This window comes from Cricetulus griseus (assembly GCF_003668045.3).
Source record: "Cricetulus griseus strain 17A/GY chromosome 1 unlocalized genomic scaffold, alternate assembly CriGri-PICRH-1.0 chr1_0, whole genome shotgun sequence".
Lineage (NCBI taxonomy): Eukaryota > Metazoa > Chordata > Mammalia > Rodentia > Cricetidae > Cricetulus > Cricetulus griseus.
The window spans coordinates 156,589,301-156,610,228 of NW_023276806.1; the positions used below are offsets into that span (position 1 = coordinate 156,589,301).

General features: G+C 39.2%; 1 protein-coding gene across 3 annotated transcripts in view; it reads left to right on the forward strand.

Annotated features, from left to right (window-relative positions):
• Anks1b (ankyrin repeat and sterile alpha motif domain containing 1B) overlaps window positions 1-20,928 on the forward strand; it is a 1,028,376-nt gene that overhangs the window by 568,033 nt on the left and 439,415 nt on the right. For all 3 annotated transcript variants that reach the window (XM_027392602.2, XM_027392606.2, XM_035451548.1), the window contains 2 exons: window positions 6,661-7,247; window positions 8,891-8,951. In XM_027392602.2, coding sequence (XP_027248403.2) covers window positions 6,661-7,247; window positions 8,891-8,951 — 648 coding nt within the window. The remainder of the gene's footprint in view (window positions 1-6,660; window positions 7,248-8,890; window positions 8,952-20,928) is intronic.

Below are 20,928 nucleotides of genomic sequence, written 5' to 3' on the forward strand. Positions count from 1 at the left end.
AAATCAAACATGATCTTGAAGCATAGGGTGTGAAGGAACCCTGATTGATGGTTCACTGTTAGGCTCATGCTTACCTAGCTTTCTTCTATAGGACTGCTGTGCCCAAGTTGCAAAGATTCCCCAGAGACCACCCGGGAGACAGACCCACTGAACTGTAAAAGCAAGGTTTTATTGTTCATTCAGCCATGTCAGGGACCCCATCTGGCTAGCTGATGCAGCAGCCCCCAGAGGGAATGAAGTTTCCTGTCTGCTGCTGGGTTTTAAAGACAAAAGTTACAGGATTATATTGGTAGATACAGGTTGGTTTCTGATTGGTTGACATTTGAGAACAATTAGGAGAATTTCTCAAAGTCATATTTTGGCACAAAATACCTGTGTACCATTTATTTCATTGGTCAGTGCTGAGAGGGAACATTCTGTGGTTCCTATGGCTTTGTCTTGTTACTTGCAGGTGACCTGTTGTACATAGATACCAGTAGTTTTCAGAACTGTATCCTGGAGACTACAGGGGAGGTTTTGGTCTCCCCTGGAGTTTCTTTTGTGGCCAAACAGTTCCCGGGAACCAAGCATCTAGGAGGCTATGGGGACTCTGGAGTTTCTTTGTGTTCAGTTTTGGCCCTAGGCTCCAGGAGGCCAGGGGATCTGGAGTTTCCTTGTGTCAGAGGCCTAGGTGTCTTTTCTGTAGCCTGTCATGGCTGCTAAAGCAGGGGGGCTGAGTGAGGGTCTGGTCCCTACAGGACCACCTGCCTATGGAATGACACTACCCACAATGGACTGGGCCATCTCACACTAACAATAAAGACAGTCCCCCCACAGACTGATCTGAGAAATCTCTCAATGAGACTCATTTATCAGGTGACTCTAGGCTGTGTCAAATGGAAAGTTAAAGCTAATTAGAAGTGGGTTTTATAAAGGGTTTTGAGATAATAGCCTTTATTTACAAAAATATATTTTTTTAATTTTACAAAAATAAAATTCTGTTTTTATGCTCTTGCCATAAAGAGTCTTCTCAAAGTGTAAGTTAGACCCATGGTCTCCCTAGCTCTTTCATTCCAGTCTCTCCAGACTTACTCTTAGTCCTTCTACAGCCTGCCTATAGGAACCCCACCCACTCCACCTCCACTCCCTGCGGACTCTTCCTTTTACTGAAGACCCAGAAGTCCCCTTAATATTTCCAACTGCCCTTCTCAGCCTTCACTTTTAACCCACCTCCATTCTTCTGTGTCACCCACAAACCTGCAGAAACATTTTCTACCAGGGACCCCCTGTGTTCTGGGCTGCAGTGCAGGTGGGAGATTTTCACCATCCTTGCTGTCCTCCATTCCAGGCTCTCCAGGATTACTCTTAGCTCTGCAGTAGTCTGCCTGCAGGGGTCCCTCCTCCCAGCTCACTCCCTAAGAACTCTGCAAATCTTTCCATGCATCCCTCACCCTTTTTTCTTAGCCCATCTCCACTCCTTTGTATTGCTCACTGATCCACAGAAACACTCTACCATGGACCCTACAGCCACTACACTTGTCCAGAGTTGGGCAACAGCAACCAAGAAATTGAACACCCACCCAACAAAGACAAGGCTAGATATCAACACTAAGGAACACCTCAAATATCCTAACTCCAGACCTTGATCCCAGCACAAAAAAAAAAAAAAACCAGAAACATGAGCAGCCAAGACAATATTCCTCCTCCAGAATCCCACAGCCCTACCGCAATAGGCCCTGAAAATGCAATTTAGCTAAAGCATAAGGCAAAGACTTCATAAAAGCAATTATGACTTTGTTCAAAGACCTTAAAGAATAGGAAGAAGAAATGCCTATTGAAGACTGAAAACACAGATAGTTGAATAAAATAATGAAAACCTTTCAAGACATGACAGTAGAAATAGAACTACTAAAGACTGTCTCTTTTCACCTTGTAGCATACCTATTCATTCTTATCTCATTACCTTGTTATCTTAGCTACATAACTTCATCAAAACAAGACTGTTCTTTATTGGCCTGTAGCTGTGCCTTTTTCTGAAATGTAATAACCAGGAGGAGTGATAATTGCCTTGGTTCCTACAGAAATTTTGCCACCAAATGCAATGAAAGTGTTCTATATGTATTTGTGAAATAAATCAGTCATTCCTATGAATATCAATATGAGCACTAGAATCTCTAAAATTAGATTTTTTTTCTGAAGGGAAATGAAGTAGCCTGTAATAGACAAAAGTTGGATATATAATAGTAGTCAGTTTTTCTTATGATTGATTTTTATCCTAACATGAAATTTTTAATTTACTGTTATTCAGATATTTATGTAGGTGATAAAAATTGTGAGCAAAGGTCCTGCTTACCACTAGATACCGACTTTGGCATTTCTTTGAAGTGCTAATAATTATCAGTCTGGAATTCACACATATATACTTCTGTATCTTGGCAGGAAAAACCTACTTTCTCAAAGGAGAAATATGAAATTAAATAAGACAAGATATGAAAATAGTTTAATCTATATGCTTTGCCTAAGTTTCATCTAAAGAACTAGTAACACAATGTAAAAATCTTTCTAAAGCGTGCTTATAAAGATACTTAAATAAAAATAAATAAATCTTACATAGTTATCATGTCAAAAAAACTAGATTTGATGTACAATACCACCAATTAATATTGCATTTCCTTTAAATCATGGAACCCACTAGATTAAAATGTATAAATAATAAATATTACAATAAGTAACAAAATAAACATATTTGTCTCTTTTAACTATAGCAGAAATTGTCTTTGTTTCTCTCTGGGATCTGAATATTTTTATTCTCCTAAATCATAAGTCGATATCCTCACCTCCAAGGTGTTAGATAGTAAAAGGTGTAGGACTTGGGAGGTTGATGAGTCATGAGATCAGAGTCCTTACAAATGGGATTATTGCCCCTATGAAAGGCTCCCAAGACCTCCCTTAGGCCCCTTATAAGGTAAGGTCACAGATGAGCTAGAAAGTGGGGGTTGTCATCAGACAATCTTTTGGTGTCTTCATTTGGCTTGTCAGTATCTAGAACTGTAATGAATAGCTATTTGTTACTTGTAAACTGTTATGTTTATAGTGCTTTGTTAGAGCCATCCAATGGACTAAGGCAGGTCTGTTACTTCACTCAACGGTCACAATACTTTTAGGTGTATACTGTTGATATCATGACTTTCCAGATATGGAAATGAAAGAAAGCACTACAGAATTATTGTTTTAAGAATGTATTGATTTTTGAAAAGTGGCACATGAAGCCACCTCAAACTCAGTGGCTTAAAATAACAGGCATTCATTTAGTTCCTGAATCTGGGTGTTTCTTCCACTTGGGGCCACCTCAGCTCATCCTGGCAGCACTTGCTGCTATTCCATGATCACTCGTCATACACGTCAGGGTCAGGCACCAGATAACTAGAGACTGCCCTTCTCCTCTGCTGAACTGATTCAGACTAGCCAATCTAATCCTATTATCTTGGCTTTGCTTTTTCCTTCCCATAGATGCCAGAAAAAGATACTTGCTCACAAACTCCCTATTCCTTCTGCCTTTTGTCTAGCCTCATGTACCTCCCTGTGACCCCAAAGAGTGAGGTATGTCCCTCTTCTTGGATCTTTGAGTGTAAAAGCCTACTTTTTTCAATGACCATCATTTCTATAAATTGACTCCTACATTCCTTTTTTTAAAAATGCTACATTTTAGAACAACTGGATGTGTTCTTTCATCATTTAGCAGTTCAGCCTGGCCTACATGGTGACGAGATTCCAAGAATACCTGGATTGAATGCAGAAGCGCTCTTAGACTGTCCATGTCCTGCATTGTGTTTGCTGCTGTCTCATTGACTAATTCAAGGCACTTAGTCCCAGTGGCCATCAGCATCCAGGACTGGGACCAGGGAGATGTGTGGCTCTAGGGAGGGGTGTGGCCCTAGGGAGGGGTGTGGCCCTAGGGAGGGGTGGATGAATTAAGATCAGTCATTTAAGGTTTCTAATCAACTTCTCATTTTCTTTGATTTGAGTAACCTTTAAAATTTGACCCCTGAAATAAGCAAGAACTCTCTTACCACTTGGGACAAACATATTTTTAACTGTCATGATGCTAAGGACTGTTATTCAAAGGCTAAGCTTACAAGCTAAGAACTAAATTTTCTTTCATCTAAGGAAGTGGCTGCTTGGGACTAGAGAGATTGGGCCATAGGAATCACTCGAGATTGTAATCATAGTCATTTTTAGTCAAAACACAGAGGTGATGGTAACCTTAAACTATTACTCACAGACTCCTTTAAACTCTAAATATAGTGTCCCTAAATTCTCATTACTCTAGATAACTAACATGGTCAGAAACCCTTTTGACTAAGATTTATAGACTTTTCTCTGATAATAGGTCTTTCCATACTCTTCAATTTTCCTGCTAAACTAAATCACTTTAGCCTTTACAGCAACATTCAAAATGCAATTTTAAACTTTCTAGTTCTGCAGTTCTTCCTTTTTACCATTCCCCACCATTATTGTCATCTCAGACCAACCGACTGGTGCTGTAAAGTGCCACAGCGGAGACTCCAAGTCCCCTACGAAGAAGGGGTGGGGGGAGACGAATTGGAAGAGGTTGACAGGTGTTATTTCCTCCTAGTATTAGATTGTCTCTGAGGAAAAGCACATACAGCAAACAAAACAGTTCTGTTTTTACTACTCTGTTCTTTCACATTCCAAAATTAGTCATAAATAAGAAAACCATGACCAGTTTGAGCCCCCTTGATTATTTTCTTAGTAAGCCAACACTAAATTATTCTTTTGTCTTAGTGGTGATGCATATTCCAGCCAGAAGATGCTGGAGTCTGTTGGACCTTAGGTGGAGTTACAGCATGACTACCTACTAAGCACAGAAACTTCAACAAGCTAAATTGTGTATTGGTTTAACTTCTTAACAAGTAGACATAGAAAAGATAAACACTAGTCTTAAAGAATTCATGGTTGTCTTGTCCCAACTATGACCTCTGCCCCAAGAATCATCTCTGTTACAAGAAGAATGCCAAATGCAGTTGACATAGAACATGGTAGCTGTTTGTAAAGGGATTGAGTTTTCCTGTTAAAACTAATATGGCTATCCCATAGAAGTAGACAGATAAGATTGCTTCTTGTTCAGATAGTTGGATCTCAATTCCCAGTGCTTTTCTTTTTTTCATTCTGGGGTGCTGGCCTGATAGGTCTGGGTAGGAAAATATGATCTTCTCAGAATATTTTAACATGAACCAGCATGAGGTTTGGAAATATGCAGACCCAAGAAGAAATGTTCTTTTACTGACTGCAAGGGAGAGAGAAGCATGGAGGCCCAGGACCCAAGCACAGTACAAAGGAGCTGTACCAGCTCCTGAACAAATGTCAGCTAACATTCATTGTGATTTCCAGTTTTTCACAAGTAGAAAAATTTGTTACTTTGCCCGTAGATTTTTCTATCAGAAAATCATGTTTATTGTCAGTAACCAGATCACTGGTTGCTATGAGGGCCGAATGAGATGATGTGAATCTAACTCTCAATTAGTTGCCTAGATGAATATTACTTGTTAATTCATAAACTCCTTGGGAATTAATAATAATTGGTATTAATTGTGTGACTCAGCCAGTCTGCTTCAGTGTGTTGTCAGTATGCCCCATCTTGGCTGTTTCTGACTTCACAAGACTAGGCTCTAGGCCTATCACATAATAGAACTTCAATCTTGGCAAATATTTAGAAATCTCTATGAATTGCTGTTACTTCTATAAAGCAAAGTAAACTGACTTCCTTTGCTAAGTCCTGTAGGCAAGTTTTTACTCAGCATCTCTTTATATGGCAAATCAAGTTGTTAAAAGAAAGATAATGTATTTTAAATCACAGAGATTTTATGTTTTATCTTGGAAACATTTCTAAGGCAATTTTTAAAAAAATCACCATTCTTTGATATCTTTTATGCATTGCACTTGCAAAGATCTAAAGGAACCAGAAGGTGTGCGATTTCAGAGGAGAAAGACAGAGTTCTGTGTAACAGTTCAGTATCACTTTTGTGGAAGGGTCATGCTTCTAAGCGATATGACAGATGTACCACTCAACTGCATTGAGCCTAAAAATTCCTTTTTTATTTAACTCATAAAATCTGAATAATATTATCTGAATTTAATACTTAAAGGAATATTTTCAGGATCACTAATCATAAATTTCTACTAAATATATCCCCCAGGATTTTGTTTTTGAAATTATTTGATGAGAAAGTGAAAAGGGTTATCAGTATGTATAATGCCATCCTGATGGCTTACTACACAGTAACACTGTGAGGCCCGGGATATGATTGTTCCACTTTAAGAAACCCAATTCTGTTCATTAAACATCAAACATATACCCTGGAGTCAAGAAGGAAGGACATATAGTCAGTGGTGTCACTCAGTTTAAACCTTTAAATGAACCCTAAAGTGTTCAGAGACACTTAATTCAAACACATACACCTCCTCCTACACACACATGTGAATGCACATTTTATATGTTGCAGTATAGGATCATGGGCATTTCCTAGAGCAAAGGAGTTACAGCGTATAAGTAAATCAAATGTCTGGCCATATAAAAGTTCATCAATGCATTGTCACTGTCTTGTGGCTTTCGGAATCCTTTGTAAGCAAGCACCCTGACAGCCTTCCTCCTCTTTGCAGATGACCTCTCTCAACAGGAAGACAATGATCCCCCAAAAGAATACGAGGCTGGGCAATTTGCAGGCCTTCTCCACGGTTCCTCTCCAGCCTGTGAGTCCCCTGAAAACCCCTTTCATCTGTATGGGAAAAGAAATCAATGTGAAGACGGACAAGATGAAGCCAGTTTGGCAAACAGTCCTTTGCCTTTCAAGCAAACTCCAATAGGAAATAACTCGGAGCCTGTGGTAAAGAAAATTAAACCCAAAGTGGTCAGTAGAACAATTTTCCACAAAAGAAGCCACCAACTCGAAAACCATACCATTGTTGGAACAAGAACATCTAGGAGCGGATCACGTAGTGGTGACCAGTGGGGAATGAATACTGGGGGCTTTGTGGAGAGAGCGTGTACTCTGGGGAGAATAAGGTCATTGCCTAAAGCCTTGATCGACATGCACTTGTCCAAAAATGTCTCTAAGTCCGATTCTGATCTTATTGCCTACCCTTCAAAGGACAAAGCGAGAGTTAATTGGAGCGAGCCATCTACGGCGGAACACAGTTCTAAAGATAATTCCGAAAGGACACCTTCCTTCACATCTGAATGGGCAGAAGTAAGCCGGTCTTTTCTTGGTAGTCTTTATACGGGCTTTGTAGTTGAGTGAGGTTTGGAGGAAAGATCTCCTGTTTTTAAAATCTTTCAGAAGCCCAGGTTGGTGGGTAATGCATGCATCAGCTCCACGGGAAGGAAAGGTTCTGTGGATAATACATGGTAATTTCACAGCAAGTGGAAAAATGAGCACATTTCCACACGTGTGGAGGACACTTTGTTTCTATAGAAATTGGTATCAAGCAGAAGTAATAAGTAGCTGTGAAGTACAGGAGAATGCTCCCGTCATGTCCCACCAGGCACTGTGGATGACAGTCTGAGCAAAAACTTATTTTGGAAAAATCTTATTTTGCTCTGTGGCAGTTTGCTACTTGCTAAACTTTTTGTTAGCATGTCTTCCTGCTTTGAAGTGTCTTATATTTTCAGGACAGATCTTATGATTCTAGCTTTAATGGGAAAGCCGGCAGTCCTGGCTCTTCTTTGAGAAGCATGCAACAAATATACATCATTTAGTATTTCCCATTGTAGCTATCAGAGGCACATTAAAAGAGAAATGCATCTTGGGGTCAGGTCTCACTACTTTAAACTCCACTTAAAGGCAAAGTCTTTAATTTGAAAGCATTTTTCAGAAAATAAAAGGTCCCTGTAAAACTGTGCGATCTCTTCTTTCCTACCGGAATTACACCATAAAATAATAGTGCTTCTTGCTTTTTCTTAAATTTCTTTGAAGAATGGACCAAATCTCTATCGAAACTCATCCTAACATGTAATATTTTGGTTTGTGAAAAGACTATGCTGGGTGTTTAGCTTTGAAGTACATGAGGTCACTATGTTGTTCTGAGAGCCAAAAAGAGACCTGACTCTGACAATGACTTTCTGAATTGGGATGTTTGGGAATAAAAAAATCACTTTATAGCTCTGCATCTTTCTCACAATGAACAAATTGGAACACTTGAGTAGTTAATGTTCATTGTCCTTTTGAAACTTTCCATTTTACTCAGGTGGCTAATATGGGATGGGAAGAGTTTTGCTTCCTAGAGTTCAGGATTTGGGATCTTAATTCGGAACTTACATGCTGATGTATTTATTAGTATATCCATTTTTAAAATTTTAACTACTGAAATTTTGGTTGGAATGCCTTTTTGTGGAATAGGATTAAAGCGTTTGACTTATCTTATAGACTTAAGTTGTTTTGAAGGCTATATTCTTTAATTAGTGCCACCAACTGGCTTTCGGTTGCACAAATCATTTAGTTAGAACTTGAATCCAACAGCTGTGTCCACAAACTAAAACCTGCCTTTCCCAGTAAGTGTTCATGACTTCTGGGAGAAGGATAATGATGACAGAGAATATAGACCTTGACACTGAACCTATCCTTAGCCCTTATTTTTCTGGATTTAAAGACTTCATAGTTGTTAACTTAATGAGTCATCTATACATGAAAATAGGTAAGTTTATAATTTATATATTTTTGAAAAGCAAAAATCTGTTTGCTTGCCTTTAAAACTTATGCTATTGGTCTCTGAATTTCAGTTTGCTGTGGCAGTAGCACTGAGCATATATGCTTATGGCATTTAGTAGTTATTTCTAAATGCAATTATAAAAATATATATAGCAACTCACTTACATTGTTTTTACTTTTCACAGATTGACAAAATAATGAATTCTATTGATGTTGGAATCAACAGTGAACTTGAAGAGATGAATGGTGAGAACATAAGAAACTTCTACACTAAAATTAATAAATCTGCCTAAGAAATAGCCAAAATGTGATCAAAATCCTTAGATAATTTCATATTATATCATGAGTAGCTGTGAATTTTATCCTTTGACTCTTAGTTCCAACAACCTAAAAAACATCAACTGAGTGTATTGATTTGGCAAACTGAGAATTTTCCCATGTTGCTATTTTACTATGCCAGTTAATATTAATAAATGAAGCTTCAACTTTAGGTTGAATGCAGTGGAAAGCACTTCAACGTGGTATGCAATCTGATGATTTAATAATATGCTGCTTTTCATTCAGTGAAATGCCCCGTTTATCCTGGAAAAAGTAATTAACAACTTGTAGGTCTTAAATACCATTTGCCAAAAACTGTATGTCACTAATATTCTTTTATCCCATACTGCCTAACAGAGCATCTCTCAAAGAGTTTGTTTACCATCACTATTTAATATGCTATATTTCTGTTTCCTTGTATACACTTACAACTCAAAGTAGAAGGTCATTTGAAACATTTTTGCCAACTTTTTACTTAATACTGACAGATGATGCCAAATATCAGATATCTATGCCTTTAAAATTCACAATATGCATACTAATGAAATTAATTAGACTCCATCATCAGGATGATTTGAATAAGGATGAACTGAATAAGGAACTTGCCTAGAAAGCAAGATTATAGGGGGTGCTAAACAACATCACCATAAAAATACAAAGTATTTTAATTAAATTTTTAAAAACTCAAAATTAATACTCCAAATCAATGGTGAACAAAGTATCAAAATTGTAAATGAAGAAAAGCTAAAATTGTACTGGGATAATTTGAAGTCTCAAACTATGATTCCCAGAATGGCTAACAACAGCATGTGCCTTGTCAGGGAACTGGCAGAACCATGGACAATGGCAAATCCGAGCTGTCAAAGCTGCAGATGTTACACAAATGTTGAGACTTTGTGGTGTTATTGCTCCTCCACAAGCAAGCCAGGTTGTCACTCAGTGGTACAGATGAAACAGTGGTAAAGTGTGAGTGCAGCCTGGTCACGTGTCTGGAAAGATGGGAATGGAGTGGCTGAGTTGGGAGAATAGGGACACTCACCATGCTCAATCACAAACTTCTTCTGCCCATCATATCCTTCCCCCATCCTATTATTGCCTGAGAAGGAAATACTGTATTAGATCAATCTATATCTGCATCAGTCTCCTTGGAGATTAGCAGAAAGTACCAAGACATGCATATTACTTTAAACCTGGATACTAGGTGTGTCTAGAGCTCCTGTCGCTGGGTCTATAGCATAATTACCATTTCCATGTTAAACAGGAAGAGTAGAAAAATATGCTTTTCATAGCAAGAGCATGAATTTCATAGCAAAAGCACACACACACAGAGAGAGAGAGAGAGAGAGAGAGAGAGAGAGAGAGAGAGAGACCCCAAATATAAAAGTCTGATGTCTTGTTTCAACATTCCCAGTTGCCATATTTGAAATGTTATAAAAGGGCCCAAAATCTTACTATCCTTGAAATAATAAAGCAAACCCAACATTTCAGTATAAACAAATCCGCAGGCTGTTCCACAAAGTCTTCTTTCTATGCCTACTTTTGCTGTCTAACCTCTACCTTTCTTTACTACTTTCTGCAATGGCATTGAAATGAAAGCAGAGACAGCATCCATGAAAAATCGTTACTATTGACAAAGGCTGGGTCTGCAGATGCATTGGTTTTTGCCTCTTAATTACACACCAATTATCTTAATTATCTACTAAATGTTTGGCCATAGCAGGTACCTTTCCAATTGGTCCTTAAGCTGATCATAAATCCCAGCTTTAACAGCCTGCTGCCTTCCTTGCCTCAACACACACACCAAAACCAACTTGTCTAAAGGAGTGATAGCAACCACATGAAGATGTCACTCTGCAAATAACATTTTGGGAACTGAGTGTGGGTGAAAATCACATAGTAAAATGAAAGTCAGATAAATATACATTTAAAGTATAGGCTTACTGCTGTCTACTGGCTGCTTTATCTCAGCACACTTAGAATGAAAACACTAATATAGGATTGTGGTAGTGACATGTGCACTAGGATATAATGCCGGGTATGTGCAGATGTGTGTTAAAGTGTAGCTCTCAGCTTGAGCTACCATGAGGAAGATTGTGTTCAGCATGATGATTACACATTATTATTATTATTATTATCATTATTATTATTATTATTATCATTAATACTTCTAGGCCTTTTATAAAGTATTTTATAATATTAACTATTCTTATAATCTTAACATTAAATTTACTCAGTTCCCTAGAACTCTCATGGTCCACTGGAATAAAAATCCACCAGACAATCTTAGAAATCAGAGAAAGCCAGGGAATTAAAATGTCTAGAGAACCCTCACAAAGAAAAGAGAAAAAAATATATTTATTGGCTGAGTGAGAAGAAATACTGTATTAGAGAGTATGGGTTATTAGGCCTTAGAATTTAGCTTAGGAAGGCCACTGAAGTGTCAGTGCCTGGCATTAACAAAGTTTATGAGTCCTTGTGACATTTGTTGCTTAAAAACCCAGAGGATGGTTTCAGGAACAAACCTAAGTAATGGAGATTCATGAGAGAGCAGCATAGACATCCCATGCTCCCACCTGTTCTGCTCCAGCACTTTTATGTCTCCCCCTCCAATATCAAGTATTTACTTAGACCAGGAAGAAAGCTGGACCCCTCTCATCATCACCCCTAACAATCTGAAACAGCTCAAGTGGGAACACTGTGTGAATCACATGACAATATCATAACATGATGGTTCTACCCAATGAAAACAGTTTCCTTATAGGGGAAATCCTCACTGATTATACAGTCATTTGAAACTTAGCCAGTAAGCTCAGCTGTCTGAGACTGAGGTAGAAATAAAACCAAATGAAATTTACTGAATTTATTCTAGGTCAGTCCTCAGGTTCCCACTTTACACACACAAGCACAGAATTTTCACAAACATTTCTGGTTTCCCACTTGGAGCCAGATTCAAATGCCAAAAAGATGAGTAGTGACAGTGGAATGCAGTGATTTTGACCACTTTGGGCTCACCATACTTGGTTGTTTGGTGCTGTTGGAGATGTGTGTGATAGTGTGTTCTTGCATCATCGTGTCTGTACATGCTGGGCTTGAATGCTCAGAATTTTTGCAGTTTGGATTTTGAAATTAAACAGTCCAGGCTTCAAATTCCAATTTTTCAATTGACTGATATTGTGGCCTCTTTAATATCAACTTCCTCACCTATCAATTCAGATTTTTTTAAGAGCTATGTCATAAGACTACTACAAGATTATATGCTGTTCTGCTAGCCTAGAATGTAGCAGGTAATCAATGAAGTATAAATTCTTTTGTCTTCTTAGCTAAGCATGCATGACTTACCTTTCTCTTTAGAGTGTGTGACCACAGAAAGACATTTGGAAAATCTGGCTTGTCTTTCTGACCAGCCAAGATTGTAGCTGGAGTGTAGGGAGGTGGCCTCACAGCTGTTTTTATGTGAAATTGTCCTTTGACTTTATTGCTGAGCCATTGTCATTATCACAAGGAAGCTTTAGGTCTTCAAATTCTCATACCTTTTACGAATCAATTGATAATCTTCTTGATGAGACTGAGATCCACTTGTGTGGCAGTAACAGCCATCTCTTTGGGCTGTTCCTGTTGTTACACAACAGCAAATATACAAAATAACCAAGCACTAGACATTACAATACAAAGGTGGCCAAGAAGCTTGTAAGTGCCTCCTACCTATAAATCATTTCCATTAAGACTAAACAGACTACCAGTGGATGGATGGTGTTAGGTTGAAATTACATGATTTAAAATGTACTTTTATGTTTATTTATTTAGTGTTATATTTGTGTGTGTGAATGTCTATGTGTGCATGGGAGTACATGTTTATGTTTGCCTGTGTCTGTGTTTGTGTGTGTGTGTGTGTGTAACTGTATGTATGTCTGTGTGTGCTATGTGTGATTTGTTTGTGTCTCTGCGTGCATGTGTGTGGTGTATGTATCTGTATGTGTGAGTGTGCATGTGTGGTGTGTATGTGTATGTGTGAGTGTGCATGTGTGTGGTGTGTGAGTGTGCATGTGTGTGGTGTGTGTATGTGTGAGTGTGCATGTGTGTGCATGTGTGTATCTGTATATGTGAGTGTGCATGTGTGTGGTGTGTGTATCTGTATGTGTGAGTGTGCATGTGTGTGCGTGTGTGTATCTGTATGAGTGAATGTGCATGTGTGGTGTGTATCTGTATGTGTGAGTGTGCATGTGTGGTGTGTGTATGTGTAAGAGTGAGTGTGCATGTGTGTGGTGTGTATCTGTATGAGTGTGCATGTGTGGTGTGTGTATGTGTATGAGTGAGTATGCATGTATGGTATTTGTATCTGTGTGAGTGTGCATGTGTGGTGTGTGTATGTGTATGTGTGAGTGTGCATGTGTGGTGTGTGTATGTGTGCACATGTGCACGTGTGCATGTACAGTTCAGAGGACAACTTGCTGGAATCATATTTGGTTCCTTCTATCAGTTCCTTCTCTTCCACCTGTGGTTCCTAAAGACCACATTCAAATCAGCCAGCTTTGTGAAAAGCATCTTCACCCACTAATCCATATTGCTAGCCCATAAATGTGTTTTGGAGACTAGAGGTGGCCCAGTGGTTGAGATCACTGACTGATTTTGCAGAGAACCTGGGGTCAGTTCCCAGCAAGCACGTGACATCTCATAACCATCTGCAACTCGAGTTCCAAGGATCTGCCATCGTCTTCCAGCCTCCAGGCACTAGACACATACATGGTGACAATAAATGTAGACGAATATCTACATAAAATAAAATAATTTTGAAATATATTCTGAGGATGCATTTTAGATCCTGCAACCTAAATTGCATCTGAAAGAAAAAATCTACCGTATTACCTCCTAAAATTTTCATCTGAATTTTAGTTACGAGTGAAACTATTCAAATAAGGGTGTGAAGAATTTGATCACAGAGTCCATTGTACATTGCATAAATGAATTTTAGGTCATTTTCTGGAAAATGCATAGTTCTAACAGCAAAGATAACCTCACTTACTCTTCTTGGTAAAGGCTACTCATCACCCATAAGGAAGGCTTTTGCTAGCCTGAAATCTCTTCTAAAGGACAAGCCAAGTGGGGAGATGTGTCAGGCAGCCACAGCCCTCACTGTGTCCCTTGCTTAGGAAGAGAGTGAGTATACTCTGATAATGTATGGGAGCTTAAATAATGACCTAGGAGTCGCTCATTTTCTGAGGAAGAATTTTCTTTGCCTCCAGTAATATTCACTTTCCCATGAACCATTAACTGAACATAAAAGCCTCTCTATGAAATGCTTTGCAACTAGCATATTTTATTTTTGATTTTATTTCTTTTTACAGTACTATTTTTAATTGAACCAACTGGGGAAGGTGGGTAGTAGAATACATTAGCAGACAAGCACACTATTTTATCTAAATCCAGAGATTTATTTTTATTGTTATTTTATGTAACACTTCACTGAATGATTTAGTCATGTAGTTTGGATGGGTTAAACCAAAGGAATCACTTAATAACAGAATACTTGCGTAAGACTTTGAATTACAGTAGTTGCTAGGCTATCCTTTATCAACTAATCTTTATCAAGAGGTCTTGTTTAATAAGCTGATCAATTGGGCTTAGCACACCGGACACCAGAATTTATTGCCACATGCCCCAAATAGTCCTTTAAAACTAAAATAACTTGCACAGTATGCATTTTTGAGTATTAGGATGTGGCTTTGCTTCCCTAATCTTGAAATTGTGTATGATAGTCATAAGTAAGTTTAGACATTCTAAAAGTGTGAAGTAGTTGAGTAATATTCTGTGGTCTGATATTGGCTTATAATGTATCCATTGTTAATAAATAATACAGAGAGCATACATTGTGACTGTTCAATGAAATACCAAATCCTCTAGAAGAGGCCTGGAGAGTTGAACATGCACTGTCATCCATCAGTACTGGAATGCTTCCCATAGTGTCTCTGATATGTACTCAATCAGTATCGATCAACACCTGCTTATATTTTTCCTAGGATGATAAGCCCACTACTTTAAGTGAGAATATAGTTTTTCACTAGGAAAGTCACTATTATTTGTAGTGATAGATCCGCCTCCACACCTGTAGCACTGACCACACCTCATTGTGTTTGTGTGTGTGTGTGTGTGTGTGTGTGTGTGTGTGTGTGTGTGTGTGTGTACATGTTCGTGTTTGTGCTGGGGTATATGCATGTTTGGGCATATGTGGAGGACAAGGACAACCTCAGATATTTGTCCTCAGGCACTATCCATGGTTTGTTGTTTGTTTCTGTTTTTAACTTGGATTTTGAGACAGGGTCTCTCATTGGGCTAGGACTCATCTAAGAGGCAAGGCTATTGGCCCACAAGCATACAGATCTGCTTGCCTTTAGCTCCCAAGAGTTGAGATGAGGCTCAATTATCATCACATATCATACTTAACTTTTTTTGGGGGGGGCATGTGTTTTAGGTGTCAAATTCAGGTCCTTGTATAGCATGGCAAGCACTGTTTTGACTGAACTGCTACTCCACCTCCCTTAAAAATTAGTGTGTTGAGTCAAAAATGTATCTGCATGGTTTGGGTGTCTAGGCTAACAGTTATCAGCACAATGACCTTGGTGAAATTATGTCTTTAGTCCAAATCTCACTTCTTCATATGGAACACAAGTATAACAATAATATCTACTCGCTTGATCTTAGATAAAGGACATGAAGCAATACTGTTCCAACAGTTTGGAAGCTCCAATGAAAACTAAAGTGGTTACATTCCTAGTATGTAGTCAATCTTAAGACATGGCATCTTCCTTCCTTAATTTCTCTTTTCCTTTTTATTCCATTGAAAGAAAAATTTAAATCATGAGTAAAAGTCCAGGGAGGCCAGTACAGGACTGATCCAGACCCCTGAACATGGATGTCAATGAGGAGGCCTCTTCATTCTAGGGGGACCCTGGTAGTGGATTAATATTTTTCCCTGGTGTAAGAAGGAACTTTGAGAGCCCATCCCATGTGAAGGGATGCCCTCTTGCCCTGGACACATGAGGAAGGGCCTAAGTCTGGCCCAGGATCATGTGGTGGACTTTGCAGAGCCCCTGTTGAGGGCCCTACCCTGCCTGGGGAGTGGAGGGTGGATGGGGTGGGGGTAGGGATGGGGTAGGAAGGGTGAAGGTGAGGGGAGGGAGAGGGAGAAGGGATTGACATGTGAAACAAGCTTGTTCCTAATTTGAACTAATAAAAAAAGAAAAAAAAAGATTAGGTAATCAAGGCCACCTCAAAATAATCCTTGATTCTCTGCATAAGAAGGTTTACAAAAGCAAAAAAAAAAAAAAAAAGCAGTCAGTCATATCATAAAAGTAGATGGTCATTGGTGTATATTTATGGGTGAGGGTCACTAAGTCTGGGTTACTGGGAACTTATCTTTCAGGGGCTGGAGTCAGAGACAAATGGTTAGTGGGTACCAAGATTCAGGCTTGGCATAAAATTCTTTAGCCATCACACTTTTGATTTAAAGCATACAGTCTGTCACAACCAATCCCTTTTATCTGTATTTATACAGTTTAAATTGCAATATCAACAAATTAAAAAATAAAAAGTCTATCATTTCCAACATATATTATTGTATATTATATTTATCTTGAAAAGATACTAATGTACATAGTATGGATTCATGTTTTCAAAACATATTAACTGTCTAGCTATTTGTATATGGTTACATGAAATGAGAGAAAAGACTAACACTGGATGATCATAGGAAGGCCAAAGAAAGGGGAATAAATAAAAATTAGAATTTGACAAAATAATCTATTAAAATGAAGATGGCAAAAGTGTGTGTGTGTGCGTGTGTGTGTGTGTGTGTGTGTGTGTGTGTGTGTGTGTGTGTGTGTGTGTGTGTGTGTGTGTTTTGAGGAAAGCTTTGGTACTTACTTAATAGAAACCCCTTGCTCATCTACAATGGACTGTTGCAAGTAGTCTATGTAGACAGTTTAAAAATACTAGCCTGGCATGGTGGAATCCATTTATATTCCAGAAGTGGAGGCAGGAGAATTGTAAGTTTGAGAAATGCCTTGGATACATAATTCCAGTTGTCGCTGGCCTTCCTAATAAATCCCTACTTCAAAAAGCTGAGGGCAGGGGGAATGATTTGATGAATTCTAGCCATTTAGTGCTGAAATATTTTACAACTGCTACAATTGTTGACTACATATTAGCAAAATAAGAGGTAAAAGTGATAGTAGTTTGAAAGTACATAGTATAATTTCAACAGGTGTAGGTCAACATGGAAGCTTCGGTGGCCTCCAGTGGGTTACCCCACTCATCCTGAGTCATTTCCAGTGACTATATCCTGGAAAATGACATGGACACTTAGACTCTGCATTTTCAGGAGGGACCTGACTTCCCTTATACTCTTCCATCTTGAGGAAGTAACCTAGTTCTATCAAAGTCACATCATTGAGGTCCACAAAAGAAGCTTGGGGACAGGTTGGAGGCCTATAGATGGCCAATTGGTCATGCAGGTGACTATATCTTGGTAGAGTGGTTCTGACCAGTCATGGGACTCATTTTTGCTGACAAAGAAACTAGCTGCAGAAAGCAGTGTTGGGCAGGACTGATGAGATGGCCCCATAGATGAAAGTACACACCGCCAGGCATGGTGGAAGGTGGAAGTCACTCCCTCGATCTGTCTTCTGACCTCACCTCACCTACCACAGCACACATCCCCCTACTGCCCAATAAGTAAATAGAAGAAGGAAGAGGAAAAGATAGAGGGAGGAGAAGAGAAAAAGAGGAGAGAGGAGAAGGGTGGGAGGGAAAACAGAGATGATGATAGGGGAAGGAGGGAAGATGGGGGGAATGGAGAGGAGGGGAAGAGATGAAGAAGAAAGGAAAGAAGAGGAGAGGAACTGAAACAGGAGGTAGGCAAGAACATGGCCCAGAGGTGGGACCAAATTGGAAGGTGATAGTTGGAGGCTAGAACAGAAAGAAAAGAGATACCGGAGATGCCAAACACCATTGAAGCAAGAGCTCTGACCGCCAGGCATCTGCTTGTCTGGTACATTTTTAGTGTTTGTACATATGCCCCCCTGTTTCTTCAAGGTTTGGAGATACCTAGTTTATCCTTGAAGGGCATGAGAGTGGCCATGATTTTCTTCATAGAGTCTTCTGTTGACAGCTCTGGTTTAACTACATCTTAAAGAAAGACTTTCTAAATCAGTAGATGATCACACAATTGCAGGGACCTGACCACATTTCACAGACCTAGCTTGCTTGTTTCACTAGAGAGTTGAAAACTTCTAATTTCTCAGTGATGGCTGTAATTGATCTACAGAAATCTGAGCTATACCTGTCACTCAGTGTAAATCATTCCTTTTTTACATCTCCCTTAATCTGGGGGAAAGTCTTGTTTAGTGATAGGAAGGGAAACAAAGAATTTCTTTTATTCGTTTTTGTTTTCATAGAAATATTTATAACATGAGTGGTCCTATGTGACAATAATAATAAAAATTATGGTAGACAGAGTTAAACAGGCATGGAAGACTCATTCTATACTATTACAACAGGGGAGAGAGATTGACCCTGAAGCAAGAGGCTTTTCTAGCATTAAGGCAAACTAGTGGACAGTACTGAAGGAGATTTCAGGGAAGGTTGCTCAGTGTAATTGAGCCATCTGTGTTTGTTAATTGCCACTTATCAAAATTAGACTCTTACCTTTCCACGGAGCTTTGGAGATTATCTTACTGATGGTTGTATTTCAAAGGTGTGACTCCCAGGTCCTTAGAAAACACATTCCTGACTGATAAAATTTGAAGAGTCTGGGGAAAAAAAGGCTCATATGTAAGGAAGGAAACAGAACATGAATTTCTTAATTACAAGTTTTATAAAGCAAATACTCCCTATAAAGAGAGGTCAGGAGCCTGCAATCAGGAAGAAACTTCAGTTTAGTGAAGGTGAATGTAAGGTTGATACTCATTGGTCACTTGTTCTCCTGTTACTATCTGGTCTGTGAGGAGAGAGTCACCTCCTCCTTACTTGAGAAATACATCTCATCATCTATTCTCATCATCTAGGACATCAACACCTTGTGCACTGGGCTCGCCAGCCAAGGTGACTGAGAAGGACTTGTGCCAGGCCCTATGACCTCACTGATTATCCTTTATGAGCATTAGGAGACACCGGCACACAGGGTCTTTCACAGTCTACAGTATTGTGCTCTTAGCCCCTCTTAATACAAGACATACAGTTAACTTTTAAGGCCGCCCTTCAGATGGGCCAAGCATCCTTCAATGTAATCCTCACAAATATTCTGGAGAAATCTATGAATTGTCCCCACTTTACAGCCCATGAAACAGAGTGGTGGAAACATTAAGAAAGTTGGCCATGTTTATTTAAAAAGAAGCAGCAGCTGGTTTTAAACTTAATGCCATTCCACAGCCCAAGCTCTGGGCTTCCATGTTAAAGTTTCACTTTATCACTTTTCTTCAAGCTTTTGCTGGAAACCTGGTGCCATTGCTTTCTCTTCATGATTTACTCAGAAAGTGCAATAACTGGGTAAACTGCAGGATACAGGGGCGCAGTGCATCCTTTAAGCCTGCAGGAACCAGGTCAGTATCGGAGTACTGGCACTCCCAGGCCTGGGTACCGCTGTGGCTGCCACTTAGCATAAAATGTCATAATGTTCTATTCTATGAATCAGTAATCAGATATTTTCCATAAAACACTGTGAAAGAATTCAATAAAGACATCTGGGGAAATGAAAGTAAGCCATTTTATTCTGTAATAATTCAGAGAGCTTAGGGAGAAATATCTGTCAAGGTCAGAAAAATAGAAGAATATTCAGTGGGACTTAAGCAAGGTGAGGGAATTCTTTCCTTGAGCAGGTATAAATGGTTCCCATCATCCTGGTGTTAATCTGGCCTCCAGGCCAGAAAGCTAGGACATTTCTATGCTTCCCTGGTACCACCATTCCTATACTGAGCCATAATGACTAAACCCTTATTTTTGTTTCCTAGGAACCCTGATATTTGTCTTAATTTTGTCTTGAAAAACAGTATATGTAATAAGAAGAGTGTAGGCTGGAGCTTGGGGTTGATCTTGCTTTGTGACACTATGGATTTAACCCAGGGCCTTGTGCTAACTAACCAAGTCCTCTCCACTGGGCTTTGTCCTCCACCTTGTTTACAGGTAGGGTCCTTCTATGTAGCCCAGGGTGGCCTTGCATTCTGAACCCCATGTCTTAGCCTCCTGAGTGTTGGGATTATAAGCATCCTCCACCACACCTAAGGCAGATTGATTCCTATTTGAAGATCTCAGTGCTTAACTGGGTAAAGCCTCCCGAAGAAGACCTTTTATCCATTCTGAGCTTCAGTAGAAGAATAATAAGACCCCTGTTTTTTAGAGATGTTTTAAGGATTGGAGGTAATGTGTAAAAAGGAAAAACTTGCATAATAAGGGTTCTACAATTTGTGAGAATTAGTTTGCACCAGTGTTCCCCAGATAAAGAGCGCAGAGAAAGGCCCCTATTTTCTGGGGTATGAGAAAAGCTGCCATTTGACTTTTCTAATGATGTGTAATGAATAAGAAGAGTCACATAGGCAGAGAAAAAAGAAGCCAAGAGAAGATATGGTTAGTACTGGGTATAGCCTGAGGAAATGGAAGACTGTAACAGGAAATTTGAAATGAGCAGGAATAGGGTTTTGAGGAGGGGAAAAAAGTGTCCTTGAACTATAGAAGTGCAACTTGAAAGCAAGAATCCCTTCACCAAAGATAAAAGACTAACATCCCTAAGGAAAGTGGATTGTGAGAAAACACACAGATCAAGAAAGCTTCCTTATGAAGTTGGCACATGTGTTTCTGCAGTTAAGTCATGTTTGGGGCAGGAGGAAACCCAGGTAGACTAAACCAAGAAAGTAGACAT